Source organism: Echinops telfairi, unplaced genomic scaffold (genome assembly GCF_000313985.2).
Source record: "Echinops telfairi isolate 266 unplaced genomic scaffold, ASM31398v2 ScPeMD7_7465;HRSCAF=8503, whole genome shotgun sequence".
Classification (NCBI taxonomy): Eukaryota; Metazoa; Chordata; class Mammalia; order Afrosoricida; family Tenrecidae; genus Echinops; species Echinops telfairi.
This window is the reverse complement of record NW_022111365.1, coordinates 7901337-7928396: the sequence shown is the minus strand read 5'-3', so window position 1 is coordinate 7928396 and position 27060 is coordinate 7901337. Positions and strand designations below refer to the sequence as shown.

The window sequence follows — 27060 nt, the reverse complement described above, 5'->3', positions numbered from 1 at the left end:
CACATCCTGCTAGATGGGAATTATCATAATCATTTTATAAATAAGGTGTACAGAATAAATTTGTAGCAGCCCTGTGTCTCTTTAGTAATGATTCTCCTGCTCAGAGGCATATCTAAAGAAAACAGCGCCCATGGCAAGAGTTTAAATTGCTGACTGCTTTCTCACAGCTGCCAGTATTTCAGCATCAATTGCTGCTTCAAGTCCATACTCTGAAAATTGTCTGTGGTAGCTCAGCCATCTTCGTTTCCAGTTCATCATCCACTTTGTCTGAATGGCCCAGAGCAGGTGAGAGTTTGAATAAAATGTTCAGTTTTGCCCTAGAGAGCCTTTCTGGTGACAGTAGCAGTGGCAGAAACCATGATAAGTCTTAGAAGGCAACAGTTGCTCTTCCCACGAATCCATGATATCTTCTTGATGTATAATAATGTCTGCTACAGGAGGCGAGTTCTCTGGGTCCCCTCTGTCCCCATGCCATGCCCTGGGTTGTTCTGTCCTTCTTCTCTGGTCACACCTGCCGAAGAGAGCTTCATTTTTGTTCTCTTTCACCTGAAAAGACATAAACTAACAGCCCCTCCCTTTGGGCTGTTAGAACCTGGGGACAGAATTATTGTTGAGGGAACTCTGAAGTTTCTTCTTTTCCTTGGCTGCACTTGCTGTAGAGGTCCATCTACCCTCTCTCCTTACCCTGCGAAAACATAAACAAATAGCCCTGTTTGGCTGTTAGCAAACCGAGATCCCAAACATATTTGTCTTTCCACCAAATCTTTTTAAGGTCAGTTCTCTCTTTAGGGAGTGGAAATTTTGCTATAAATATTTAAAAATTTTTGTTAGAGGGAAAAAATTGGGGATTAATAATTTGTCACGTATAGTATTTCGATTAGACTTCCATTTCGTCTTCCCCTTCTGTTTTAGTACTTGAGATTTTAAAATGCTCTCAGTAATTGTCGACAGTCTGTTTGATGTAAAACCAGTTGAATCACTTAGACAGTTAACATCATTATGCAAATTCAGAAGCTCTGCTCTCAGAGAAGTGACCGAACCGGATACCTGTCGAGTCAGTCCATAAAAAGCTGAAATCAAATGGCATTGTTCAGCCTTCATGACACACAGGATAAATCCAAGGATTGAGGGTCTTTTTAGTATGGTTTTTTTTGTTTTGTTTTGTTTTTGCTTTTTTGGAATTAATTTACCTAACCAAGCTCTATCCCATAAATTTATAGGTTTAAATGTGACTACAAGCTTAATTAAACCATACTGCTCTTTAGGCTGTATACGTTGTAGGGCTTTTTCACTTTGCCATATTTTTCCTGGCCAACTTCATTATTTTGATCAATAACTCTAATAACAATTTGACCACCTTGAAGATTTATGTTAGCTTTTTCTAACATTAGACCCACTGTTCCCTCTGGTAGGGGTCCCTGGACACACGTCTTAACAGTTGCTGGGGATTCCCTGGGATCGGCTGAACTTCTTGACTGGTTAGATCTACTGCCTTGTTCCTTCTGGTGGAGGGACTGAGTGATAAGGCCTATTGATAAGATTGTGCCTCCAGTTGGACTGGAACTGTGCTTTCTGGGCTCCATTGGATGGACTCGAAGCTCGCCCTGCTCCTTGTTTCCCTGCTGGGCAGCATACACTAACGGAACCCTTTCACTGCGAAGGACACTGGCTCACGGAGTGATAACCCTTTATACAAGGGGTGGGGGGCGGGTCAGGTCCAGGTTCTGCCATTCCCAGTTGTTGAGCTCAATGAGCGGTGTTGACATTCTCTCTGGAAATGCCGGCCTTCTTGCAGTTAAAACATTTTCCCTTTGGTTTAGCATAATTTGCTGTAGCACCAGTCAGAAGGTCTGCCTTCTATGTTTCAGACCCCATTTCTGTGCAAAGCTTAATATGTCTAATATTGTGCCCTGCTCCCTGTACAGACAGATCAAAGCTTTACATTCATGGCTGGCGCCATAATCAACTAAAGTTTGCAGCAAAATTTCCGCTGCTTCTTTACTTTTCACACTTTTACGGACATCTTCTTGGAGATGAGACACAAATTCTACATAGGGCTCATCATTACGCTGCTGTATTGCCATGGGCTGCTTTTCCCAGAAGGCACTATCTGTTCCCAAGCTCACAAGTAAATATGACATATCTGTAAAAGTCCTTGCCCAGTAATTTGCAATTGGGCTTCAACGGTAATAAAATCTCCTTTCCCTAATAACTGAATCACCCCTATAGGTGTGCCCTTGTCTTTTCTTTTATTTTTTTAATCATTTTATTAGGGGTTCATACAACTCTTATTACAATCCATATATACATCAATTGTGTAAAGTGCATTTGTACATTCATTGCCCTCATCATTCTCAAAACATTTGCTCTCCACCTAAGCCCTCGGCATCAGCTCCTCATTTTTCCCCTCCCTTCCTGCTCCCCGTTCCCTCATGAACCCTTGATAATTTATAAATTATTTTGTCATATCGTGCCTTGTCCGACATCTCCCTTCACCCAATTTTCTGTTGTCTGTCCCCCAGGGAGGAGGTCACATGTAGATCCTTGTAATCCATTCCCCCTTTCCAACCCACCCTCCTTCTACCCTCCCAGTATCGCCACTCATACCACTGGTCCTAAAGGGATCATCTGCCCTGGATTCCCTGCATTTCCAGTTCCTATCTGTACCAGTGTACATCCTCTAGTCTAGCCAGATTTGTAATGTAGAATTGTGATCATGATAGTGGGGGAGGAGGAAGCATTTAGGAACTAGAGGAAAGTTGTATGTTTCATTGTTGCTACATTGCACCCTGACTGGCTTGTCTTCTCCCCGAGACCCTTCTGTAAGGGGATGTCCAGTGGCCTATAAATGGGCTTTGGGTCTCCACTCCGCACTGCCCCCCTTATTCACTATGATAAGATTTTTTTGTTCTGATGATGCCTGATACCTGATCCCTTCACACCTCGTGATCGCACAGGCTGGTGTGCTTCTTCCACATGGGCTTTGTTGCTTCTGAGCTAGTTGGCCGCTTGTTTACCTTCAAGCCTTTAAGGCCCCTGACGCTATATCTTTTGATAGCCGAGCACCATCAGCTTTCTTCGCCACATTTGCTTATGCACCGATTTGTCTTCAGCATTCGTATCATGAAGGTGTGCATACAATGATATGATTTTTTTGTTCTTTGATGCCTGATAACTGATCCCTTCAGCACCTCGTGATGGTGTGCCCTTTTCTATATTTCTGCGAACTCCTTCGCTCCACCAAGTTCTCTGTTGTAAGGAATTCGATGGAGAATGGCAAGCTTTTGTTGACAATTTCCAATCCTCATGCAGGATACATTCAGCCTCTGTCATGGATCTGATCATGCCAAATACAAAGTGGGAGTCTACTCGACTGTTTTTAACTACTTCTTTTATCCATTTTAACATCTGTTAGGTAGTTTAGTTTAGGGACTGCAGCGTCCATTACACATGCTCAGAGGTCCGAGCTATTGGCCATGAAGGAGTGGTACACTGCACATGCTCAGAGGCTCAGGTTTCCGGCCAGAAAGGGGAGGTACACCTGGGTGGGCGCTGCACCTGGATTGGCCCACCTAGGCCAAGTAAATTCAATTCAGCCAATGGGGTTGACCAGGATTGTCCACCACACTTTCCTGTGGAATAATTGAAAAGGTAGGATCCCGGGGCAGACCGTGTGACTTTCCAAGCAGTTTCTAGGGAGCCTGCATGGGGTAAAGGTCCCTGTGGGTGCCTGTGTGAACCTGAAACTTCTTCTTGGATCACAAACCAGCCTTCAGCGTGAATTCTTTCTTGTGCGGAGCCAAGGACCAAGATGTATCTATCCCCAGAGAGATCTAACATTAGTGGTGCCATGTAACTCAGATATATAAGGTAAGCTGGCTCAAGGAGCGGGCCCTCCCATCCTGGGCTTACGGGTTTCGGGCACCTTCTGGACTTTTTTCACCTCACCACCCTCGGGAGATGGCGCATAGCTAAAAATGAAGCCAGACTGAACTCCTGCTGCAAAACACTGTGGAGGTGGGTAGGTCGCCGAACCGACTCATGGGCTACTCGTAATGCATTACTGCAGCCCCATCCTTTCATGTCCATCTTTTCACCTTTTCTTACTGGTGTATGGGATTTTATGTCTGCCTTTCTGTGCCTGCCTTCCCCAGTCTGGATTTCTGGGAGGGGGCTGGGACGCTGTTGCCTACAGGGTAGGAGGATTTTGATTCCTGAAACCTTTTTGAGTCTCAGTGGTCTGCTTTGTGCTCCGGCCAGCTAGATGGCTGGGTGTGCCCACGTAAACCCTGCTGGTTTCTGCAGGACTCTGGCTCTGGTGGCTGGCCCCATGCTGGCTTTCAGATAAGCCACAAGCTGTGGCCGCCATTTTCCAAGCCACATGACTCTCTGTTCCCTGGCAGCATGGCACCACTGGGTATCCACCAATTTTGGCTGCGGGGCAACAGAGCACATGACCCTGGCCGAGGTAGCTGGTTGCTTAGGCCGGGAGTTAGCCCTGCCTAGTCCTGGGAGCCGAATGTTTCCCTTTTTCTCTCCATTCCCTTTGGCTTTTCCTGGTCTTTCAAACAAGCTGCTTTAGTGTTCTACCAGTGTGGGTTTGTTCCTTGCTACTGGCTGGCTTTCCATTGCCCAGGCCCAGGCCAAAGGCATTTGGAAGCCAAGCCCAAGTGACTGTTAACTTTCAACTCTCAGTGATGCTACTTCTGGCACTTTGGGGGATAGCTCTTAATACAGTTCCTTAATACAGTTCCAGCCAGAAATTCCAATTTCCCTAAATGTCCCCCGAGCTGCCGGATAGACATCCCTTCCCTTCAGAGATTTGAGAGTCTGCTCCTGGCAGCAAGCGTCTTTAAAGGCCATGGGGCCACACCAAGCAGTGGGCCTCCTAGCTTGTGGTCTAAAAAATGGTCGGACCTAACGTCGGCTGCAGCGACTGGTCTTTAACCCTTTCCCTAGGGCGGGGGCACCTGCCTGAGGCCTCAGATTCACGGCACCTGGGGTGCGTGCTGAAGCTGCGGTTATTGACCTTGAGGCATTAAGCTCTCAATAGCCTCCTTGTGTGCTTTCTAGATGGGACTTACCACCTCGATACCTAGGAATTGCCCCCTTGGATGTATCCTGTCCAATTGGGATAGATTTGATACACAGGGACTGGACAAACAAAAGCTGATTATACTTTGCAACTCTATTTGGCCACAGTATCTTTTAGAGAAAGGAGAATCATGGCCAGCCAATGGTACACTTGCCCTTCCAATCCTGATTTTTGTGAAATGATGTAAAAGTAGGCGGAGCTCCCATACGTTAGAGCATTTTTCCTTTTGAGGAGCAGTAGAGACCTTCGTTCCCAGTGCACCCAGGACCCCCTAAGGGACCCTGGACTTAGGGGCAACTATTCACCCAGCCCTGAAACAGCCTTGAACATTCTACCCATAGTAGAGGCAGCAGGGGAATTTGGTCCCCAGGCAGTTCACAAGCCTTTTACTATAATTGAACTCAAGCAAATTGAAAATGACTTGGGCAGTTACTCTAACAAACTCAAACGGTACATAGAACACTTCCAGCACCTCACCCTAGCCTATGATTTAACCTGGAAGGATGTAATGGTCATACTGGGACAGACTATGACAGACTTTGAGAAAGAACGAGTGCTCAAAGGTGCTAGGAAGTTTGCAGACGAGTTACATGTGATGAATGAAAAGTACCCTACAGGGGAAACTGCTGTACCTTTAACAGACCCTGCTTGGAATCATCGTGAGCCTCAGGACAAGTGGGCATGGGAACATTTCCTGGTGTGCTTCACAAATGGGCTGAAGTCGGGTAGGCAAAAGGCCATTAATTATGCCTAAGTGACAGCAATTCACCAGGGACCTACGAGTCCCCTGTAAGCTTTTAGAGCGGCTAAAGGAGGCCCTGAAGATTCATACTGCTATAGATATAGAATCCTATGAGGGGCAAGTCTTAATCAGGGACAAGTTTCTCACACAGGCTGCACCAGACATTCACAAGAAGCTCCAAAAACTAGTGCCAAAACCTAAAGGAGCTACCGTAGAGGAGATGGTTGCTTGTGCTAATACGGCCTTTTACAATAGGGAGCAGGAAGGGGAGGCTCGAGCCCAGAGAAGGAGAGAAGGAAGGACCTCCGGCATGCCCCGGTATTGGCTGCACTTAATAACTGACACACGTCCGATGCCTCCCAGGTTTCTCAGACCTTTGAACCAGGTACCAAGTGCTACATTTGCCGACGACCAGGTCATTGGGCTAGGAACTGCCCTAACCGGAACAAGTCCAGCAGCAAGAGATAGCTGTTACTGGTCTGGAGCTTAGGGTGAGCACCGATGTGGCTGGTCAGTAAATTTCCTTTTAGATACTGGGGCCACCTATTCTGTCCTTATCTCCCTCCCCCCACTCCTGGCTTCATCCTGGGAGTGTCAGGAAAACATGTAGTTAAACATTTTACTGAACCCCCTCAGATGCCTATGGGATAACTTCTATTTCTCTCATAGCTTCCTAGTAGTCCCTGAATGTCCAGCTCCTCTCCTAGGCCGAGATATACTGTCCAAGCTACACACCTGCATAGTCATCGGGCCTCATCCTCGTCCCTCTACAGCTTTCCAAATATTCCTCACAGTGGAGGAGCCACAGATTCCTCCACAGGAACCATGAGAACAAGCCATAACTCCTGAATTTTGGGACACAAGAGTCCCCGGCAAAGCTAAGTATGCTACCCCTGTAAAGATTTTCCTAAAAGATCCTACCCAGTTTCCCCTTCAGCGACAGCATCCTTTGAAGCCTGAAGCCACCAAAGGATTACAACCCCTTATTAGTAAGTTCCTCCAACATGGACTTTTGGTCCCTGTTAACTCCCCCTGTAATCACCCCCATATTACCAGTTAAAAAGAAAGATGGGTCTTATCGGCTGGCCCAAGACCTTAGAATAATAAATGAAGCAGTGGTCCTACTGCACCCATTAGTGCCAAATCCCTGGACCGTCATAGGAGAAATTATGAATGCTTTTACCCCCATTCCTATGTTTATAGTGAACAAAAACTCATGCCTGATAATCCTAAGATATTTTATTTATTTCCTGTGACACTAACCTAACTTCAGGTGCACTGCCACCTCACAATCTTATCCTTGTCTCACTTAAACTTTTCACCTGTTTGTCCATTTGTTTGTTTTTCCCCGTTTTCAGGTTACCAAGGCCTCTGAACCAAGTGTGTCAGCTCCAGGACCACCATCTCCTGGACCTCCTCAACCTTATCCATCCTGGGTCCTGAATGGACAACCCCTTCCAACAGAGTAGGAAGGGTGTGGACCCAAAACCCCACTTTGCCCCTTTTGCCAGCAGGAAGTAGCTAGAGATGTCGTCGCCCAGTACCCCAAAGATTTGAGTCCATATCTCTTCAGGGGGAAATGTTAGGTAGTTTAGCTTAGGGACTGGGGCGTCCATTACACGTGCTCAGAGGTCCGAGCTACTGGTCCATAAAGGAGTGGTACACTGCACATGCTCAGAGGCTCAGGAAGAGGAGGTACACCTGGGTGGGTACTGCACCTGGATTGGCCCACCTAGGCCAGGTAAATTCAATTCAGCCAATGGGGTTGACCAGGGTCATCCACCACGCTTCCCTGCAGAGTAATTGAAAAGGCAAGAGCCCAGAGCCTATCTCGTGACTTTCTGGGCAACTTTTAGGGAGGCTGCACGGGTTAAGGGGCCCTGTGGGTGCCTATGTAAACCTGAAACTTCTTGGATCACAAACTAGGCTTTGGTGTGAATTCTTTCTCGTGTGGAGCCAAGGACCGAAGTTTGTCTATCCCAAGAGAGATCTATCTAACACATCTTGGAAGGGAAAGCATTATAATGATGTTCCTCATATCCTTGTGGGTTGTTAACATCTGGTGGTCTCTTAACCACTAAGACAAGGAAAGCCAGTCTGGTCTCCAGATCCCCTTGTTCTGAAATTCCCTTCTCTAGAAAGTAAAGGTGCTTTTTGGGGGGGTCTTTTTCTGTAGCCTGTCTCTTATCTTTCTGATAATCCTCTTCTAAGGACTTCTCCCCTCTGGGTTCCCAGGTGGGGCCTGGGGTCCCAGAGGCTTGGCCAGGAGGTTTTGATTTGGGTGGAAACTGGCTCTTTTAGTTTTTTCTAATACTTCCTATTTGTTCAGAGAGGTTTTGGTCTGTTTTTTAAATTTTGGTTAGTTTATACAAGACTTTTGACTGAACTGATCATCTTTCTTTTCCTTTCCGCACTGATTATTCTGTTTCTTTTCTTCTTTCTCTAACTGCATAGGTTCTAAAATCATCTTAACTTGTGCCCATAGAGACCAGGTCTCCATATGGATCTTCTCTCCTTTTCTGTTAGCTTTTCTTAAATGTGTAGCGACCTTTTCACAGGTCCCTAGATCTAAGGTTCCTTCCTCAGGGAACCATAGATTGTACTTTTTACACTACTTGTAGAAATTCTTTCATTTTTCTTTTTGTTATTGCTATATCCTGTTGCTTTACCATATGGGTGAGCATAATACAATAACTTCCAGACTCAGAATTATTCTTACTATGGCCCATGATCCTGTTATATATTTCTTAATCCCCCCAACTGAATTCTCACTTTAAAATAATCCCCCAATTGTCACCTGTCTTTGGTGGGGTTGCAAAGCCATTGATGCGGATTTGGTTCTCCTATTGACGGAGTTCTTTCCTTAAAGTTCCACATTGGGGTGCCAGGGATGATTCAGTCTTTCAGGTCAATGAAATGAGACTTAAAAAATTGAGAATTGCCTAAAGTAGAACAGTTGTTGACAGAGACTAGATTAGGTCAAAGATTCTGGCTCCAGAGCTGCAAGAAGCAGACAGCAAAGCATGACATTAAGTGTGGTCTGGACAAGGACTGTAAAGTTCATTACTTAAATGACAAGAGATTGTTCTAAAGGTGAAATGAGACAATGGAGTACCTGGCACAGTGCATAACACATAAGAAATATAAAACATGGTGACTACTTTTATTATTAAACCATTGTTACAACTTGGTGATGATCTTGTTTGGAGAAGGTGGAGGGGAGGCAGTTGTAAGAAATGGCAGAAGTGGTTTGGGAAAAAATCAAGAGCAAAAAATTCCTTACTAGAACTCTGTTCTATGTCCATTAAAATAATAAAATAAAATTATCGCCAAATTATTCTATCAGTAAGGTAGCCATTAGTTCAAACTATTTTTTTTTTTGGCTTGTCCCAAATGGGGGTGGATTGCCTCATTTTGTGGTGCCTACAAACAATTGTGGCAGCCAGTCATAGAGGGCTTAGACATGTAAGTGGGGAAGGTAGAGCATATGCTGGAGAAAGACAGATGAAAGGGGGAGAGAGAAAGTTTGAGAAAATAAAGGGGTGTAGTGGCCAAGAGTGAATAGAGTAAGAGGTAAGGTTGGAGAGAGACTGAGCCATGAATCTCTAAGGAGGAGAACATGGGCAGTAGGCAGAGTTTTAGGCTCTTAATTTATGACTAAAATAGTAGTCAACACTTATTGAGTGCTTCCTATGCTAGGCACTTGTCATATCTTATTGAGTATTCCTGAATGAGAAGAGACTTTTTATACATTCCTGCTCACTGCCTTGTGATTTGAGGTTCTCCTGGTCACGTTTATCCCCATACCACTGAGGTGGAGTTTGCCATTGGACTTGCTTGCTTTGGCCAATGGCATGTGCAAGAACATAAGAATACATAAGGATACCACATTCTTTTTTTTTTTTCTGCCTTGAGATCAACATGTCCCAAGTAGGGGGCAGCTCCTTCAGCTTAGGATTCAGCATGAGAAGACATGTGGATCAGAACTGCATAAGCCAACCCACAGTTACCTACTGTCACTAATAAATAACTTGAAAGTGAAAGAAATACTATTGTAGTCATTGAGATTGTTGTTGGGTGTTCTTGCACCTAAGATGACTAGTATACCTTCCAGCAAACTTACGAGATGGGAACTGCTATTATACCTTGTTACAGATTTAAAAAATGGAGCCAAGTAAATTGCCCAGGGTCACACAACCAGATGTGAAAGCCATCTCGTCTGGTTTCAATGCCTAGGCTCTTTAACATTTGATGTGATACTAGGTTATTTTTAAGGAACTTAAATTATTGGAAATGGTTACACATACTTAAAGATGAACGAGGGGGAAGGAAATGGAAGAGTCTCACAGGGAAAGAAAGGTGGGCTATGCCATTATCAGTTCCTGAACGTGCATCTTTCTAGGGAATTGGGGCCCAGTGCAGCCATAGTAGTTAGGACTTTCTGGTATATTTTAGTCAGCAGGAACCAGCATGCGCTGCATCCATAGTATTTGAAGGGCTCAATATTGCATCCTCGTAAGACAGCTTTTTTTACTGTGGCTTTTTCCCCTGGTCCTACCCCTGTGCACAGACAGACAGACAGGCAGAGACAGACACAGAAACACGGTCTCTGAAGGGCTGGGCTTGTTTCCTTTGGGTTCTCTGTGAATTCCCATCCCCAGATTGTTGAAAACACCTCTGTCAAAAGCCTGGCTGGGAGGGAGCAGAGATCCTTTCCTGAACACGTTGGGGATGTAAACAACTGGTACTCTCCCAGATACTTGCAGTTCCTGGGCTTCAAACAGCACATGCGCCTGGCAATTCTGGTACTTGAAACCGCTTGGCTCTGGTGAAATCCTGCCTGGCCACAGCTGAGGAATCAAGAGGCAGGGACAGGCTACTTACTCTTCCTTCCACTGTGCCTCTTAAGGATATCCGTCCCTGCTTACCACCCCCTTGCAGCTTCTGGACATTCCTGCCCTACACACAGGGGGGCACTGTGCTGGACTCCCACAAACCAAACTTCTGACTGGGAATGCTTCTGGACGGTGTCCATGGGACTAGGGGAACAGATGTGCCCCCAGGTGAACACACAGCTTTGTTTGGCCAGTGACCTTTAACCCATTTAAATAGCCTTCAACTATTTTCTGGTAAACATTTAAAGCAGGTAGCATGTGAAATATGCTTTAGGAAAAACAGCTTGTTTTGATCTCTCTTGGTAACTTGCTCTGGGCAAATAACTCTGCTTTTTGCCCATCCTACTCCTTAACCCCCACAAGCCCAGTCTTTCTTTTACAATCAGGTTGACTTTACCATTCCTTTTTTTTAAAAGTTCTTTTTCTAGTTTCCCATGCTTGCCCTGGGAGCATAGTCATGTTTTGTAACTGCCTGTCGTGCAGTTGATTCTGATTCATAATAACTCCATGTGTGTCAGAGTAGAACCCTGCTCACAGGGTTTTCAGTGACTGATTTTGGAAGAAGATGGCCAGGCCTCTCTTTGAAAGCACCTCTAGGTGGATTAAAATTTCTGACCTTTCAGTTTGTAGCCCACCACTTAACCATTTGCACCACCCAAGGACACTGCTTTGCCGTATTACCTGAGCCTCTAGTGAATGAACCAGGAATCCTATAAAAATACCTTAAGCACTATCAAGAAAAGAAAATGGAACTCCTTCAAACACCAGCTGGAAACTATTATAGAGACCATAACTAAAACACTAAACCAAACTCACTGCTGTGGAATCAATCCTGATGCAGCGACGCTATAAGACAAAGTAGAACTGGCCCTGTGGCTTTCTGAGGCTGGAGATCTTTACAGTAGTAGAAATCCTCATCTTTCTCTTGCAGAGGAACTGGTGGTTTTGAATGGCTGACCTTGTGGTTAGCAACCCAATGTGTAACCTCAGGGCTCATTTTTTAGCCCATCACAAAAACTGTAAATCAAGGTGTAAACAGCAGCTTTTAAGAATACCTCAGAAAACCATTTACAGAAAGATCTGTTGACCTCTGAATATGGAAGAGGGTATTTTCTTCTTTACTGTACACCTTCCTAGTGATATTTCTTAGGGATAGTATTTGGTAGTTTTGAGATAAAAGGTGACACATAAAATGGTCATCAATACTAATGCTACTGCATTATTAATAATATATATTAATAATAATGCTACTGCATTCAGAGGGGTTCCTGTGAGGAGGGCCATGCAGTCCAAGCCTTTGGTTAGCAGGTGTCTCTCCTTGGCTTAGAATGCCATATGCCCTTCTTTGTGGATTCCAGCTCAGCTTTGGTCCTTTCTAGCTTTCCTGGTTCCTGCTCAGTTGACTCCTTGATTCTCCCCAATGTTTGCCATCACCTCCTCCCATGAAGCGCTTCCTGAACACTGTCTCTCTGAGCCTAAGCACAGGAGCTGGCAAAAGAGCATTACTCCATTCATGCTGAGCAAATGGGTAAACACTTGTCTAGATCCAAGGTTTCCTATCAGAAATGGAGTAAAACTACCTGAGGGGGCTCCTGTTTTATTTCCCACACTCACTTAGCCTTTGCTCATCTAACCTGAGAGTCCTTGCCTAGAATATTGCTATAGTTCATCTGATAAAACATCTGCGAATTGGAGTGATCTGGAGCTGATTGGGGCAGTCCTACCATGTCCTATAATGTTGCTATGAGTTGGTATTGGCTTGATATCAGTGAGTTTTGTTTTTTTGGTAGCTGATTTTCAAGACACCTTCCACCCCCAACAATGATTCCTATTCTGCCTCCCAGAGCACCTTCTCTTATACGCAATGGAAGAGTTGCACAGACTGTGAGAGTACTGGGCTACTGTTCAGCTTTGGCGCTTGGGCCAAACACAGCTAAGTATACCTCAGTGGCCTGAAAGACTAGAGTAAGAGGTCAGGGTGGAGATACAAATAGAATAAGAAAACCCATTCCTAATGTCTTCATTCAATATGGTGGTGGTGTTGCTGTCAAGTTGGCCTATAACCTATTGTGGTCCTATGGGGGAAAGGCCAGCCCCCCACAATTAATCACGGGTTTGATAGGTGCAATTGTACGGCTGAGATATATATATATAATAATAAAGTCACAGAGAGCATGAGAGATAGAAGAGTGATCGAAATAATGGAGTCAGACACATTTCATGGTAGCATGCTCACCTCAGCCCCACTTGGTGGTCCACGTGGAGAGGGGGAGGGGAAGGAGGACAAGGAGAAAGGGAACAGGGGAGAGAGGACCAGAGAGGAGAGGGAGCCCATGAGAGGCCAAAGGGAAGGAAACTTTATTGCTAACCCAGGCCTATATACCTATATGCCCTAATTACAGGTAAAAACATTCATCACAGGAAGGGGTTGCAGCAATGACAGAGGGACAATCTAGGGATATACACACAATAGGAAGAGGAGGGATTAGGGTTATACAAGTGACAAGAAGGGCGGATCCTAGATTTGGATGTCACTGAGCTGGCTCACTATAGAAACCATTATCAGTAGGGTGTAAACCCACCCACAGGGACAAGACTAATGGCCAAAAGCCTTTAGGGAGAAGTAACCCATTGGCCTTAACAGCAGGGAGTGGGCCCTACCTATGGTAGGCCCAGACAGTAGTCTGGCAACTGACTGCATTCAGGGAGGTAACAAGACAATCATTTATCATTAGCTGCAAGCAATGTCCTAAGTCTAACATATTTGGGGGATATGACTTGGGAGAAATCACTGTTTCCCACAGTCCTATGAACAAGAAACGAACATTGTGATCCACAGCAATTAACAGTCTGATTTTACTGAGCACCGAGGAAATCTTGCTCAAGTAGGGAGTGCACAGACAACAGACGCCTTACCACAGCTTCCCATGTTGTCATGCTGTGTGTCTCTCTGATGATGTAGCTGCTTTAAAAGAGCTAGACAGAGATAGGGATGGGAGAAGGGCAGGGTGGCCCTGGTGTGAAGGTCATCTTGGGATCCTCACTACACAGCTGTCTCAAGACCGTGCTTTTTTATGCACAGTAGACACAGAAGCACTCCTATCTTAGGAGCTCTGCATGGTCTTTCCCTCTGCACCCACCACCCACAGATACCACCAAGGCACACATTTGAGTCTTCAGTTTTCCCTTATTTTGGAGAATTACTTCAGTTGAGTCATGTAAACTGTTTCATAGTTATGCAAAGTCATCTCATTCCAGAAATTCTTCATCAGCAAACAAACATAAACTGTTCATTATCTGGCCCCAGGGAATGAATCCAAAGTCCTTTCTCCCCAAACAGACCATGTCCCTTTGAGGGAAAACAGCAAGAATTTCCTGATGTGCATCCCAGTACAGGAAAAGCAAACCTGTGGAAGGTAAGGGCCACAACCCATGCAGGGCTTCTGTTGGCACAATCCAGATGGTGCTTGTTCACATGAAGTTAGCTTCTTCTCAATGCCATGTTGACCACCTACTCAACAGGATCAAACAGACAGGCATCTTGTTCCCTATAAAAATTTCCCCAGGTCTAACTGGGAAAACCAAATCCAGTGCTGTGCTATCTATAGATAAGCTGAATCTCTGTGGTCTACCTTGTCTGGACTCTGTCTGGGGTGCTGAGTTGGGTGGGGTTCCTAACATCTGAGACTAGGAGGCCAGAGATGTTATGGGTAAGTGTTGGCTGGAAGCAGGGCCATGTCCTTGCCTGGGTTCCTTCTGCCTTTCTATACAGAATTCCTGAGTAGAAGTTTGACCTGATGATGCAAGCAGGGAGTCCATGGTTGATAGGATAAGTGATGGGGTCAGAAGCGGTGACCCTTCACAGGCTCTGGGCCAGACACTAGAGAGGAGGAAGCACATCCCAAAGACTCAGCCAGATACTGCTCTCCTAATGAGAGCTATGGGGTAAACAGGACTGGCAATGGCCATCTAAAGTCACAGCTTTAGGGGTCTACTCTGTCTGGCCAGTGTTGTACACAGCTATCACCTGACCAGTTCCTGCCTCCTCAGGACTGGCCTGGTCCTGTGCATATTCATGTGGGAGCTGAGAGTCAGAGGTGAAGGATTCAGGACATCAGTTTTATGCCGATGGGGAGGAATAGGCACTGAGTTCCTCAGGCAGGGCTGTCAATCAGTGACCCTTGTCGGTACCCAACACAGGGCCCAACACAGGGACACATTGTAGCAGTTGTTTGGGGACTGTGGGACAGGCAGAAGCTGGTCATCTACTTGGCCTCCACCAGTTGCTCCAGACGCTGTAGTATTGTCATACGCAAGGCTTGAAACCTGGTAGAGACACAACCAAAATGACCTGCTGACTTGGGGAGGTTGGGTGGTGCAGGTGCCTAGCTCCAAGAAACCCACCTTTCCTTACCATTTGATTATGGGTACCACCCCTCCTTAGGCAAAGAGAAGACTAGCCAGCCCGTGCTCCATTTTATGAGCCATCAGACATGGATCTGGACTTCATTGTGAGCTTCAAAGTAGAATTTTGCTGTTTCCATTTGCAAACTCTACATGCATAAACGCTTCCTAGAGCAGATGGAGCAGGAGAGCAGGAATTAGGGCACTACTCTCAAGCTGGCTGTGAAACAGCTTGTACAGCATCCTTCCTCATCTTGAGACTCAGTTTCCCCATAGTACATTCAAAAGATGACTCAGATGATTCCTTAGGCCTCTTTTGGCTCCAAATCTACAATGGAATTTCTGACTATGCAGTAGACCTGTTTCTTCTGAATGGGATCTCCGCTGAGTCTAGCTTCATCACACACATGAAGGCCCAGGGAGAAGGGGAATGTAGCTTTCCGAGGGTCATTCAGTCAAAAGCTAGAATCGGATCCAGGCCTTCATCCCAAGCCCAAGTGGTGAACACTTCTGTCCTCTCTCTCCTCAGATGGATTCTGACTCAAGCGCTGGCTGAAAGCTCTCCACGCTTCCATTTGTAATCAGAGGGGAAAATGTATCATCAGGAAGCTCAAATCTATTTAACCTCACAGTTGTCCCTGATTCCCTGATGCAGCTTCCCCAGGACGCACCAGGTTCTATCTGCTAGCCTTCATTCCACTGGTCCTTGCACCTGAAGAAGTCATCTGGTGAGCTAAAATGTCACTGTTTTGGGTTGGCTCATACTTCCCACAGGTACAGGCAGTCCCAGATTAGCTCAAGTCTGTATTAAGGAAGCCCTTTGGCAGCCAGCTCTCCCAGCAGCCACTTCTCCAACCTTTGGCTCCAGAAGACTCCCACATGGGACCCACTGACCCGCTACCCACCCACAGGTGTCCCAAGGCTGTTCCCCAAGTCCGTGTTGAGCAGGAAGCCAGGTGTCGGTAGGGAAATTTCCCAGTCTTGGCCCTGGGCCCTCCCTGAGCAATGATTAACTTTTAATGTGCCGCTTACTTCATGGTTAGTTTGATTATTTCTCTTTCCTCCTCTTCTTTTAATTTCTCAACAAAACTGTCCAGCACCGGCATTTCAAATTTAATGTACTGAGCAACCTAGAAAATCCAAGAACATTTTAATATGCTTTAAATTAAAAGCTAACAATGAATTTTCTTTTCCTTATGGCTCCCCTGAAGGCCAGTACAGCACATGCCTGTATTTAGGGAAAATGGCCACTCTCTTCCCTCCCCATGGCTACCCTAATACATGCTAGGATGGAGACCTGTTCTCATCTGAAAGGCAACTCTTAGCCCTCGGGGGAGATATTAAGTGAATACTAAGAAAAAGATTTGATAGTAAAATAGTCACGCAGACCATTGGGGATGGGTTAGGTGGGATTCCATTGTTTATAATGGAATGATATCTCCCCTGTCCTAAGAGTGGCTTGATAGATGCAAGGCCACCAGAACCCTTGGTCTACAGCAGGGGTCCTCAAACTTTTTAAACAGGGCCAGTTCACTGTCCCTCAGACCCATTGGAGGGCCGGACTATAGTTTAAAAAAAAACTATGAACAATTTCCTATGCACACTGCACTTATCTTATTTTGAAGTAAAAAAACAAAACAAAACAAACAAACAAACAAAAAAAACAGGGCAAAAACACCAGGCGGGCTGGATAAATGTCCTCGGCAGGCCACAGTTTGAGGACCCCTGGTCCACAGAATAGATTCCTGGCGTCCAATACTGAAGATCTTTTCTAAGCAGAGGATTCCAGAAATGTGTTTATTACCTGACACAGACAGTTCTTACCCCGCCGAGTTAAGCCTAGTTAAGGAGGCCCTGTGTGAGTATGAACACAGGAAAAAACCCAGCACCCTCCAGTGAAGGGCTGGCTTGCCTGAGGTGAAAGGATTGGGCCATGGGGCCCTGAACCTAGATTTTAGGACCCAGGGTCTTTTCCCCTTCAGTTGGATAATAAAGCGTGGGTGGTTAGAAGCATAAGGACTTAGGTTATCAATGTGCTGGGACTGGGGCAGTCAGTAAAACTATGGGGCCCTGGCAGTTGTCAACCTCATAGCCCTCTAGAACTGTCCAATGCTGCTAGCAAACATGTCCTTCAGGAAGAAGACCCTGAGTCCTCAACCCTGACTCACATCATGGGGAACTTCCTCTCCCAAGTCTGTCTCCATGAGGAAGAGCTTGGCGATCTTCTCACATGGCCCGTGCAGAATTCTGGAAATGAGAGGGTACTCACAGTCTTTTAGTTTTGTCCGCTCTGAAAAAGGGAAGATTTGCAAAATTCACAAGACTTCAGAACGATCACTCGTGAATGCATTACAGGAACATAAAGCTTGCGTTTTCTCCAGCCCTCGCTGATGTTGCTGACCTGAGATACTTGTCCATCAGCCCAGGCCCAGCTCTGAGAAAAAGGAGCACTGGGGGAATAAAGACAGGATTTGGAAGGGGAAGACTAGGCCTGCCCATGAGAGAGGGTTCCTAGGCCGTGCTACATGTATAAGTGCATCACAGGCACAGGCAGGTCCCAGCCCAGCAGATCCTAAGCAGGTCCTTTAACCTCACTTCTCAGATCATGACCTATACTCCATCACTTTTAATTGAGTCTACTGAGCTGAGAATAATTCATTAGACTTGAAGACCTTATAGGTGCCTTCCCATAACATTTTGTTGTGATCCTAAAGAACATGTTCAGATGTTCCTGGGTTTGGGATGGGGAGAAAGATTCTTAGTGGAGGAATAGCACTCACAGGATCAGGAGAACTGGCTCTTCTATGCCCCCACTCCACTCAGCACAGAGCCTCCAAGGGAAACGGTGTTTGTGTGTGAGGGGGTGGTGGTGGGGTGGCAGGGAGAAACAGACTAGACAAAGACATTCTGGCTTATGACCCCAACATACAGCAGATACTTACCCCCAGACTCATGAACGATGTAGAGCGCAAATTCCCCAGGGCCATTTTCCACCTGCATGAGCATCAACAGACTCAGACCACAGAGCAGAGAGACTTCTTTCCATACTATACCCCAATATCGCTATGAGCCCCCCCAAGGGCCCAGAGGTGGCCCCTCAGATTAAAATCTCAAAGGTGCCCTCTCAGTGAGGAAACATTTCTAGATCTCGGCACCACAAGGAACTTTCCTAGCCTTCACCCGCATTCCCTCCCTGACCTTCCTGTCCCCCTACCACAGAAAATGACAAACCACTAGTAACCAGGACAGGCTCACTCCACGGGCAGACTTACTCTGAACTTGTTGAGCAACAGGGTGAGCACTTGCAAGGTTGTCATGGTGCTGTTGACCCTCACGTTGGTCATGGAGCCGAAGGCAGGGGTAAACACGGAAGTCTGTTGGGGGTGGATGTGGGGTAGGGGCAGTTCAGTAGAAGTCCAGAGGGCACCTGGGTTGACATCATGCAAGCTCTGGACCCACTGTCTGGCCAGACTGTGCTGAGCAGACCCTGACAGCAGGCGGGCCTATCCCCAAGTTCTGGGAATTGTTGTGCCCATCCAATCAGACAGATCCGTGTGCAAGCTATTCCCAGATCTAGAGGTGCTCGCAGAAGCAGCACGACTTCACATCTTTCAACAGCTTGGAAAAATGCCTAAATACTTAGAGACAGCTTTCTGGAACCTCCATCAGCCCAAAGGTTCCTTGAGCACTGCTACCTGGGGGTTTTAACACTAGGCAGAGGGTGTGGAAGGTCCCACCCATGGGCCCTGAGAGGTAGTTGGGATAGGGACAGCCAACCATCTTCTTCATGAACTTTCCCAACCATACCAGAACTGACTACCCCCACAGGGTTTGGCAGAACTGACTACCCCCACAGAGGGAAGAGAGCAATAGAGGAATGAAAAAGATCCACTTGACCTAATGGGTTGAATCCCCTGGGTGGATTGTGTGACAGCTGGTTTTGAATCCAATGATCCAGTGCCATTCATTTTCACAGTTAGTTGATTCGGCAGGTGAATTGTTACAAAATTCGTGAGCCAAGTCAATTAACATGGGGTCTCATAAACATCTGGGCCTTAAAGCAGCACGAGGTTCATTCTGCAGTGTCCACCCTGCTACCAAAAGTAGCCCACCAGGCAGCTGCATTCTCCTGCTCCCTCCCTCCAACCTTGACAAAAGTAAGCCTGATTTTTACCTATTTAAAATTTGAGAATAGGTTGAGATTGTTTCAGCCCTCAGACCTCTAATCAGTCATGTGCTTTACCAGATAAAAATTTGTGGTTAGAGTGTGCAAGAGCCAGCAATCCTGAGGAAAACTTCAGAGGGAACCAACTCTTTAGTTGGGTTAGTCTTTTGCTTCCTATACTCAGGTCAGAGGTCCAGTTTATACCTCAGGGTTCCAGTTTATACTCAGGTCAGAGGTCCAGTTTATTCCTCAGGGCTGCTAGCACCTTCACCAGAGTTTCCTCTGGCTTCACCCTGCCCTGGAACCATCTAGCTTTCTGGTCCTAACCTGCCTGCTCATGCTCCATCTGGTGGCTCAGGATCGCCCACTGCAAGGCCTCGGCAGCCCACCTCAGCTGACCAGCCGGGAGGCAGTGTTCCCTCTCATGGCGCTACATCTGCTGCTTGCCAACCCCTGGCTTGTGCATCCGCTGCACTCCTTGGTCTGAGTTTCGAGAGTTTGCACTGTACAGAACCAATCAGAATTAGATTTGTGGACCCCAAGAATTAAACAGAAATAGAGGAGTCAGGCTGTTCCAAAGAGAAGAGGGGTTGTTAGTGTTCCTTCTGCACTAAGTATTGTTTCAAGTCTGAACAAAAGTTTCCTGACTGAACTCCCACTTCTTATAACTATGGTTTTTCTCCATGAGAACACGCTGAGTCCAATAGGCTGATACAAAGCAGTAAGAACAAGTACAGACTTTTACCCAGTCCAGAAATTTAAACATTTTAAAAATAATTTTAGAAAATGATTGAATAGTGCCCAGGTTAAGAAACAAACAAATAAAATCCCGGGGGTGGAGGTGGGGGACAAAAAGAAAAAGAAAAGACTGGCAACTACCTCATGAAGCAAATTCTAGGAATTTTAATTTTTTAAAAAATGTTTGGTTTTTTTTTCATGTATAATTCAAGTTACTTTTCACTGATTTTCTAAGGACATGAATTCTGTGTGAATGTAAAGCCAGGTAACAGAGAAATTCCATATATGATTTCTTTCTGAGAGTCTCTGACTCACCTTGGAGATATAAATTAACTCTCCGAATTACTTACTGTATTAGTTCATGTCCTAGAAGGATTATGCTTCGCAGATAAAGCTATCCTTAGAGGGAGAAGTTGCCGTGTCTGGCTTCCAGGTCTCAGGCCAAGGGTTGAGGTTGACTGACAGCAGCTCTTTCATAGGGTGGTTCAAATTTAAGTAAGGCGCTATGATGGGATTGAGCATGTGTTTGCTCCAGACACCTTGGTGAATCTGTAACATTTGCCATTACTGAAATAAGTGTTCCCACGCAGAGCTACTCTTAGTGGTAAAGAGAGGTGCTTTGAAAAAGTAACCACTTAAGGAGCAAAAACTACTCTTTAAGGAGTGTAGAATTTACCTAAACCTATGCAAATGTTCTTTAAAATTTTGTTGATAACTTGTGAAAATTGCATTATCAACATTTATTCAAACCCTAATAATTGACACTTAGCTAACCCTTCACAGACTTTGCAATATTGCATTTGTGGAAGTCCTTGGACAGTGCTACTTTGAAGGCTGACAGTTCAAGCCCACTGAGAGGAACCTTGGAAGAAAGTTTTGGGAATCTCCTTTCAAAAGGAAACTCAGGCTCATCTCTTCTTTGTGACCCTTCTGTAAGGGGAGGTCCAATTGTCTGCAGATGGGGTAGCACCGATGAAACATACAACTTTCCTCTAGTTCTTTAATGCTTCCTCCCCCTGACTAGCATGACCTCAATTCTACCTTACAAATCTGACCACACCCGAGCATGGACACTGCTACAGATGAGAGCTGGAAACACAGGGAATCCAGGACAGATAAACCCCTCAGGACCAATAATGAGAATAGAGATACCAGGAGGGTCAGGAGAAGGTGGGGGAGAGAGGGGGAACCGATCACAATGATTTACATATAACCCCTTCCTATGGGGGATGGACAACAGAAAAGTGGGTGAAGGGAGACAGTGGTCAGTGTAAGGCATGGGGGGAAAATTATAAATTATCAAAGCTTCATGAGGGAGAGAAGGTGGGGGAAGGGGAATGAGGAGCTGATACCAAGGGTTAAAGTAGAAAGAAATGTTTTGAGAATGATGATGGCAACAAATGTACAAATGTGCTTGACACAATGGTTGTATGTATGGATGGTGATAAGAGCTGTCAGAGCCCCCAGTAAAATGATTTTTAAAAAAGGAAAGTCATGAAAACCATACTGGAGCACAGTTCTGTGTTGACACACATGAGGTTGCCCTGAGTGGGAGCTGACCCATGGTAACTGCTTTTACCTTGAGACCTGAGGATAATTTAAACCAGTCTTCATCTCTGCTTACCTTAAACCCTCGATTCTTCCTCATTCTTTTGGGAAACTATACTTTCTAATAGTCCTGTAATTTTCTGGATTCTGGCCAAAATAATCAATCTTCCTTAACACTTACTACTACTCTGCCAGGGAGAGGGGGAACGTCCTATGGTGGCAGCAGGGCACTTTATCCCACAGACCAGAACATCCTGGCAGGTCTCACCTAGGCAATCAGCTCAGGCAGAGGGCCCAAGACCTCTCCATTTCCATGCCCCTCCCTTCTGTGAGTCATCTGCCACCAGGCAGGGCAGTTGTGAAAACTAGGAACCTCTACTTTTGTTTCTTGGAGTGGTAAGATGGAGTGGGAACAGGACACCTGGCTCGGCTTCACCTGTCCTCATAGCCCTTTTATAATAACAATGTACTTCTTTCTTACAATTAGGCTTGCTTACAGGATGATATGCTCTGGGGAAGGTAGATTTCCCGCAAGCCAGTTCAATGCCTCCCCTGATAAAGGCACAGTGCTGGGAGTTGGAGGCACTCTAGGTTCTTTGACCATAGGGAGGCATATCTCAGCCATCATAGGGGATCCCGAGCCAAATCCTGAGGAAATCCCGAGGAAATCCTCATGGGGAATCTGGCCAAGTAAAAATGAAGTGAGTGTCAATTCCTGCTTCAGTCATTGTCTGTTAATTTGCCGGGAATCCACATGACTTTTGAAAACACTTTGATGATGAGTGTGGAGGGAAAAATACAAGCTTGAGGTCATGAGCTAGAGTGGTATTTTGGTATTACTTGGGTAAGATATCCATGCTCCTGACCTTGTTCCCTCACTAGCACACAAGATCACATGAGGTTAGCAGTTAGGAATGAATGCTGGTGCTGTTTGCTGCCACTGAGTTGATCCTTGTCTCCTGATGACCCATCCACAACAAAATTGAACTGTTGAAATCCTTAGTTTTGATTGAAGTTTCTTTGCTAGCCATCATTCTTGTTGTTTTTAAAGTAGGTCTCCAGGCCTTTCTTTCCAAACTCACTGAGTCTGGAAACATCATTGAAATCTCTTCTGAAACATAGGAAAATGCGAGCCTCCACTGACAGACAGTTGGTGGCTGTGCATAAGGATTTTGGCTGGGAATTGAACCTGAGTCTCTTACATAGTAAAGAATCACCACTGGCTTTATCATCATAAGGCCAAACTGAATGATAGCAGGTCCACAGTAGGGTGGAACAGTTGTACCTGTTCTGGGCACTGATCCCCTATGAGGTAAGCATAAATGACTCGCTCACAGGGCAAGTTGACAGCCTGGAGGAAAAGCCAGGCCGGAGCATCACCTTGTGGTTGTAAAAATGTCCATTGATGGAGAAGCGGTGTTGCCGGACCCTCTGGGCCTCACTGGGTGTGTGGCGCTTAGGTCTCCTCTGAATCATACAACTGGCATCACTCCTGGTCCGAAGTCGCTGTGGGACATCTGCATCCTCTTTTAGGGGCGCTGCAGTGAAAATGGAGGACAGAGTAAAGACACTGGTCACAATGATGACTCCACCGTTACTGCCAATCGCAGGCCTGCTGCCTTTGGGGTCTGGAAAGGTGACAGCTAGGACGTGAACCTGTGACAGCTACTCGGGGCCTCTGCCTCAAGGCATCGGGAGTAGGTTGCGGGCATCCCTGTTGCCCTATTGTGGGAATGTATAAAAACCATTCATTTGAGCAGGTACTTAAGGATGATAGCTAATGAAGACAAATGAGTCACTCTTTGCTGTTCATTAAAGCTGTTCTTCAGATAGACCCTCTCACCTCAGCTGAGACAGTCTTGGGAAGTTTACCTGAGCTATGCCTAGAGTCCTCTGCTCTCTGGAAAGGCTCACTTCCTGGATCTTTGGCAGGGCCCCTGTTATTGTCCTGAGAAGAGGGCTCCTTTCTGAAAAGAGAAAAGTACATGCTCAGATTTCTTGCTGGCAGAAAAAAAATACCTCAGGCAAAAGAAAGAGCCAGGCATGTGCTAGACCCAGGGAGGGCAGGTAAGGCTGAAGATGAAATTTCATGCTGAGGAACCAATATAAATATTAAAGGGAAGCAAAGACTTCCCCATGTATCCGAAGGAAGGAGGGTGAATTAGACCCAGCAGATCTGAGGGGCCTGCGCTGGGATCGGTCAATGTACACATGGACATCGGCAATGCACTGCACATTTCTGGAGGAGTGTTAGGCAGGGACTCTGAGCAACAACCACTTAAGTGAGTGTCTACTTGGCTGGGTGGGGATTCTTAGAGTTTGGTAGCTGAGATCTCCTCCGTGATTTAACACAATTTAACACACTGTAAACAACTCCATGATGGAATCTGTTGTGAACTTCAAAACATTTGCAAGGAGACTAGTGAGGAATGCAGCCTTCTATCTCAGGTTAACGCCCTACTACAATCAAGAAGATGTTTCTTTGGAGGTTTGGTCTACTCCTTGTGGGATGGCGTCTCTAGCTTCTTGCTGGTCTGATCTTGCATCTGACCCCTAGACCTGCCTGCTGGCCCTTGGGGCTATCAGCTGGCTGCCATATTGCTTGCTGACCTTGGATTTATTTGACTCGGCAACCGGAAGACTGACTTGCTTCCTGGTTCATCTCCCTGCTTCCTGATCAGCAGCTACACGAGTCAGGAAAGCCTCCAGTTTAGCATCTGACCCATGGACTTGAACTACATGGAACTTTACCTGTTCTACAACTGTGTGAGCCATTTTCTTGATATAAAATTCTTTATAATATATGTATAAACACACTATGTATATATACACACTTAGAGATGTGAGCTATGCCTGGAGTTCTAAGCTCACTGGTGTGCAGCCCTTAGGCCTCCTCTGTATCATACAACTGGCATATAGATGTGTGCATATACATATGTATATATGCACATATATACATATATCTATATATATGTCACTGGCTTTGCTTTTATAGAGAAGCCCATGTAACAGAGGAGTAACCTCTAAGCCACTGATCAGGTTAGATCCTATATTGGGTCACCTCTGTCTTACAGTAAAAGGAAAGAGTATCATGGGCTACAGTTCAGGAAGGCTTAGGGAAGTGTGCACCTAAGTTGGGGAGAAAGAACTAGAAGGAGCTAAGCCATGCTACGGTTCCTGTGGACCACACAGGACAACACCTGGAGCTGCTGCTCAGGACCTTCCATGAGGCTGATGTGACAGTACACGGGGATCGTACAAGGGTTCCACTTGAAACCTTTCTAAGCAATCTGAACGACGATGCTCTAAGTTCATATGTCTTCAGATTTACCATGAATGACTACCACATGGGGAAGTGGCATAAGCAATGTCATGCTGGGCCCCTAGGGGCTCAATCCTGTCAGAGCACCACATTTAGAGTTGTTGAAAGGGGGATAATTTGAATTATTACCTCTGAAAAGAATTTATTGCATCCTGAAGCAGGCAAGAACTCTGGAGGTAACAGATTTTGAGGGTGGGGTGGGGTGGGAGAAAGGATAAAAGTCCACTAAAAAAATGTAGGTAGAAAGTGATTTCATCTTGATAAGAACATTCTTCTGATATTACGATAAAACATGACAGGATGCCAGGAGGCTAAATGTATGTGTTTTAAAGGAGGTGCCAAGAAACCTTAGGCTTACAGAGGACGTTGAGGCTGCTGTCATACAGTCCTCTCATTGCAGACAAGGTGGTGCGCTGCATTTTGGGGAGATATCACTAGAGATGATGGGAACCCAGAATGCTCTGAGAAGGAGTGAGGAGGCCTGACTGTAATCTGGGAAGATGGTTCTGGGGGAGGGCACATGCTGATACAGTGTGGATGGGGAAATGAACTGATACAGTGTGGATGGGGAAATGATGTTGAGATGAACACACCGCAAACCATGGACTCAACTGGAATACATATCACTGGGTGTCCATGATCCCACCTGTCCAAGCACAGCACTCACTGGTCACAACTGGGCTGCCCAGCCATCCATACAGTGGGGGACGAATGCAGTCGGTCCCTGTCATCCTGAATCTGGAGCCGGATGGGCCGCTTCAGCCCCCAAGAGATGTTGAGGAGCCCCTCGAGGATCAGAGTCCCTTCTTCCTGTGGGGCACACACAAGGTCAACCTCTTTCCTCTAACAACAGCCCTCAGTGGTCATAACCCACCCTCCCTTAGGCTCCCTGAAGGGTAAGTCCCTCACTCCACAGGATGCCCTGGACATTCAGATCCCCAACCTCCAGGTTCAGGTTGACCTCATGGGCATCTAACCATTTAACCATGAAAACAACTGAGGCAGGGAAGTGAGGATGGAGAGAACTTAGGTTAGGGGCATTTCAAACTTTGTAGGCCCACAAGAAGAGTCCGGTTCAGCAGGAGAAAAGCAGGGTTTTATCCTCCTGTGAAGAGTTACGGTCTTGGAAATCTACAGGGGCAGTTCAACTCTGCCCAGTAGGGTCTTTATGAGTTGGCATCAACTTGATGGCAGTAAGTTTTTTGGTGTTTTTTTTTTTCAATCATGGAAAGCAAGTCTAAGTCTAGGATGGAAGCATCGTGACTGTGAGTTAGGGGCCAATAAAGCCACTGATAGCAGTGAGAGCAACAGTGGCTAGAGTGTGCTCCTGGTAGTTTACGTATAGTTTGCAGAGTAGTTTCTAACAAGTCTACAGAGCAGATCTTTAGTGCCCTGTTTTATAGATGAGAAACCAGACTTAGAAGACAGTATTTCACCAAAGGTTAATAGGTGGTGGATCCTTGATCTAAATCCAGGTTTCCGCTGACTCTAGTCCATTGGACTGGACTCTATTATTATATATAGTAGGTGGTCTGGTCAGGTAGTGTGTTATATATTGGGTTGCTAACTACAAGGGTGGTGGTTCAAACACCTTAGTTGCTCCTTGGGGAAAGTTGAGGCTTTCTGCTCCCATAAGGGTTTACAGTTTCTGAAACACAAATTGGAGTAGTTCTACTCGGTCCCATAGGGTCACTATGAGTTAGAATCGACTTGATGGTAGTGAGATTGTTGGTTTGGAAAAAAATAGCAATAATGAAGTCTTACGTCCATGGCTTTTCTTGATTTCAAGAGGAAGATAGACCCAGGAGGCCATATTCCAGTTCAAGTGTGGAAGAGCACACTTTAGATGACCCATACACCACAACCTGTCTGCCAGGTCGTTATGGGCTCAGGAGCTCATTGGGCAGTCTCAGAAGAGGGTCCCAATGTGTGTGTAGGGGAGATGTGTTAGGAGGATTAGCCCCTCACCAGCTTTCTTCTTGGGCCCACAGGCTGCTTAACTGTCCCTGACTGGTAGCAATGTGGTCTCAGCTTCTAATCTCTATGGCTCTCCTGCTTACAATCCTGGAAACCTTAGAGGAGGCCTGTGCAGGACACTAACTGTCCCCCATCATGAGTTCCATTTGTCACCTGGCACAGCCTCTGACACGG

The 27060-nt window shown here is 45.9% G+C and overlaps 1 protein-coding gene across 7 annotated transcripts in view; it reads right to left on the bottom strand.

Annotated features, from left to right (window-relative positions):
* Positions 1 to 13467: 13467 nt before the first annotated feature.
* Positions 13468 to 27060, bottom strand: part of RASSF4 (Ras association domain family member 4) — a 28938-nt gene continuing 15345 nt past the window's right edge. For 4 of the 7 annotated variants that reach the window (XM_045283691.1, XM_045283692.1, XM_004716250.2 and 1 more), the window contains exons 4-11: positions 25577 to 25719; positions 23460 to 23554; positions 22968 to 23125; positions 18409 to 18510; positions 18079 to 18130; positions 17305 to 17426; positions 16169 to 16266; positions 13468 to 15058 (exon numbers count right to left, since the gene is read on the bottom strand). In XM_045283691.1, the coding sequence (XP_045139626.1) occupies positions 14998 to 15058; positions 16169 to 16266; positions 17305 to 17426; positions 18079 to 18130; positions 18409 to 18510; positions 22968 to 23125; positions 23460 to 23554; positions 25577 to 25719 (831 nt within the window). In that variant the 3' untranslated portion in view covers positions 13468 to 14997. Of the gene's footprint in view, positions 15059 to 15169; positions 15305 to 16168; positions 16267 to 17304; positions 17427 to 18078; positions 18131 to 18408; positions 18511 to 22967; positions 23126 to 23459; positions 23555 to 25576; positions 25720 to 27060 lie in introns of those variants that run through there. The other 3 variants (XM_045283696.1, XM_045283693.1, XM_045283695.1) reach the window with 3 other exon arrangements.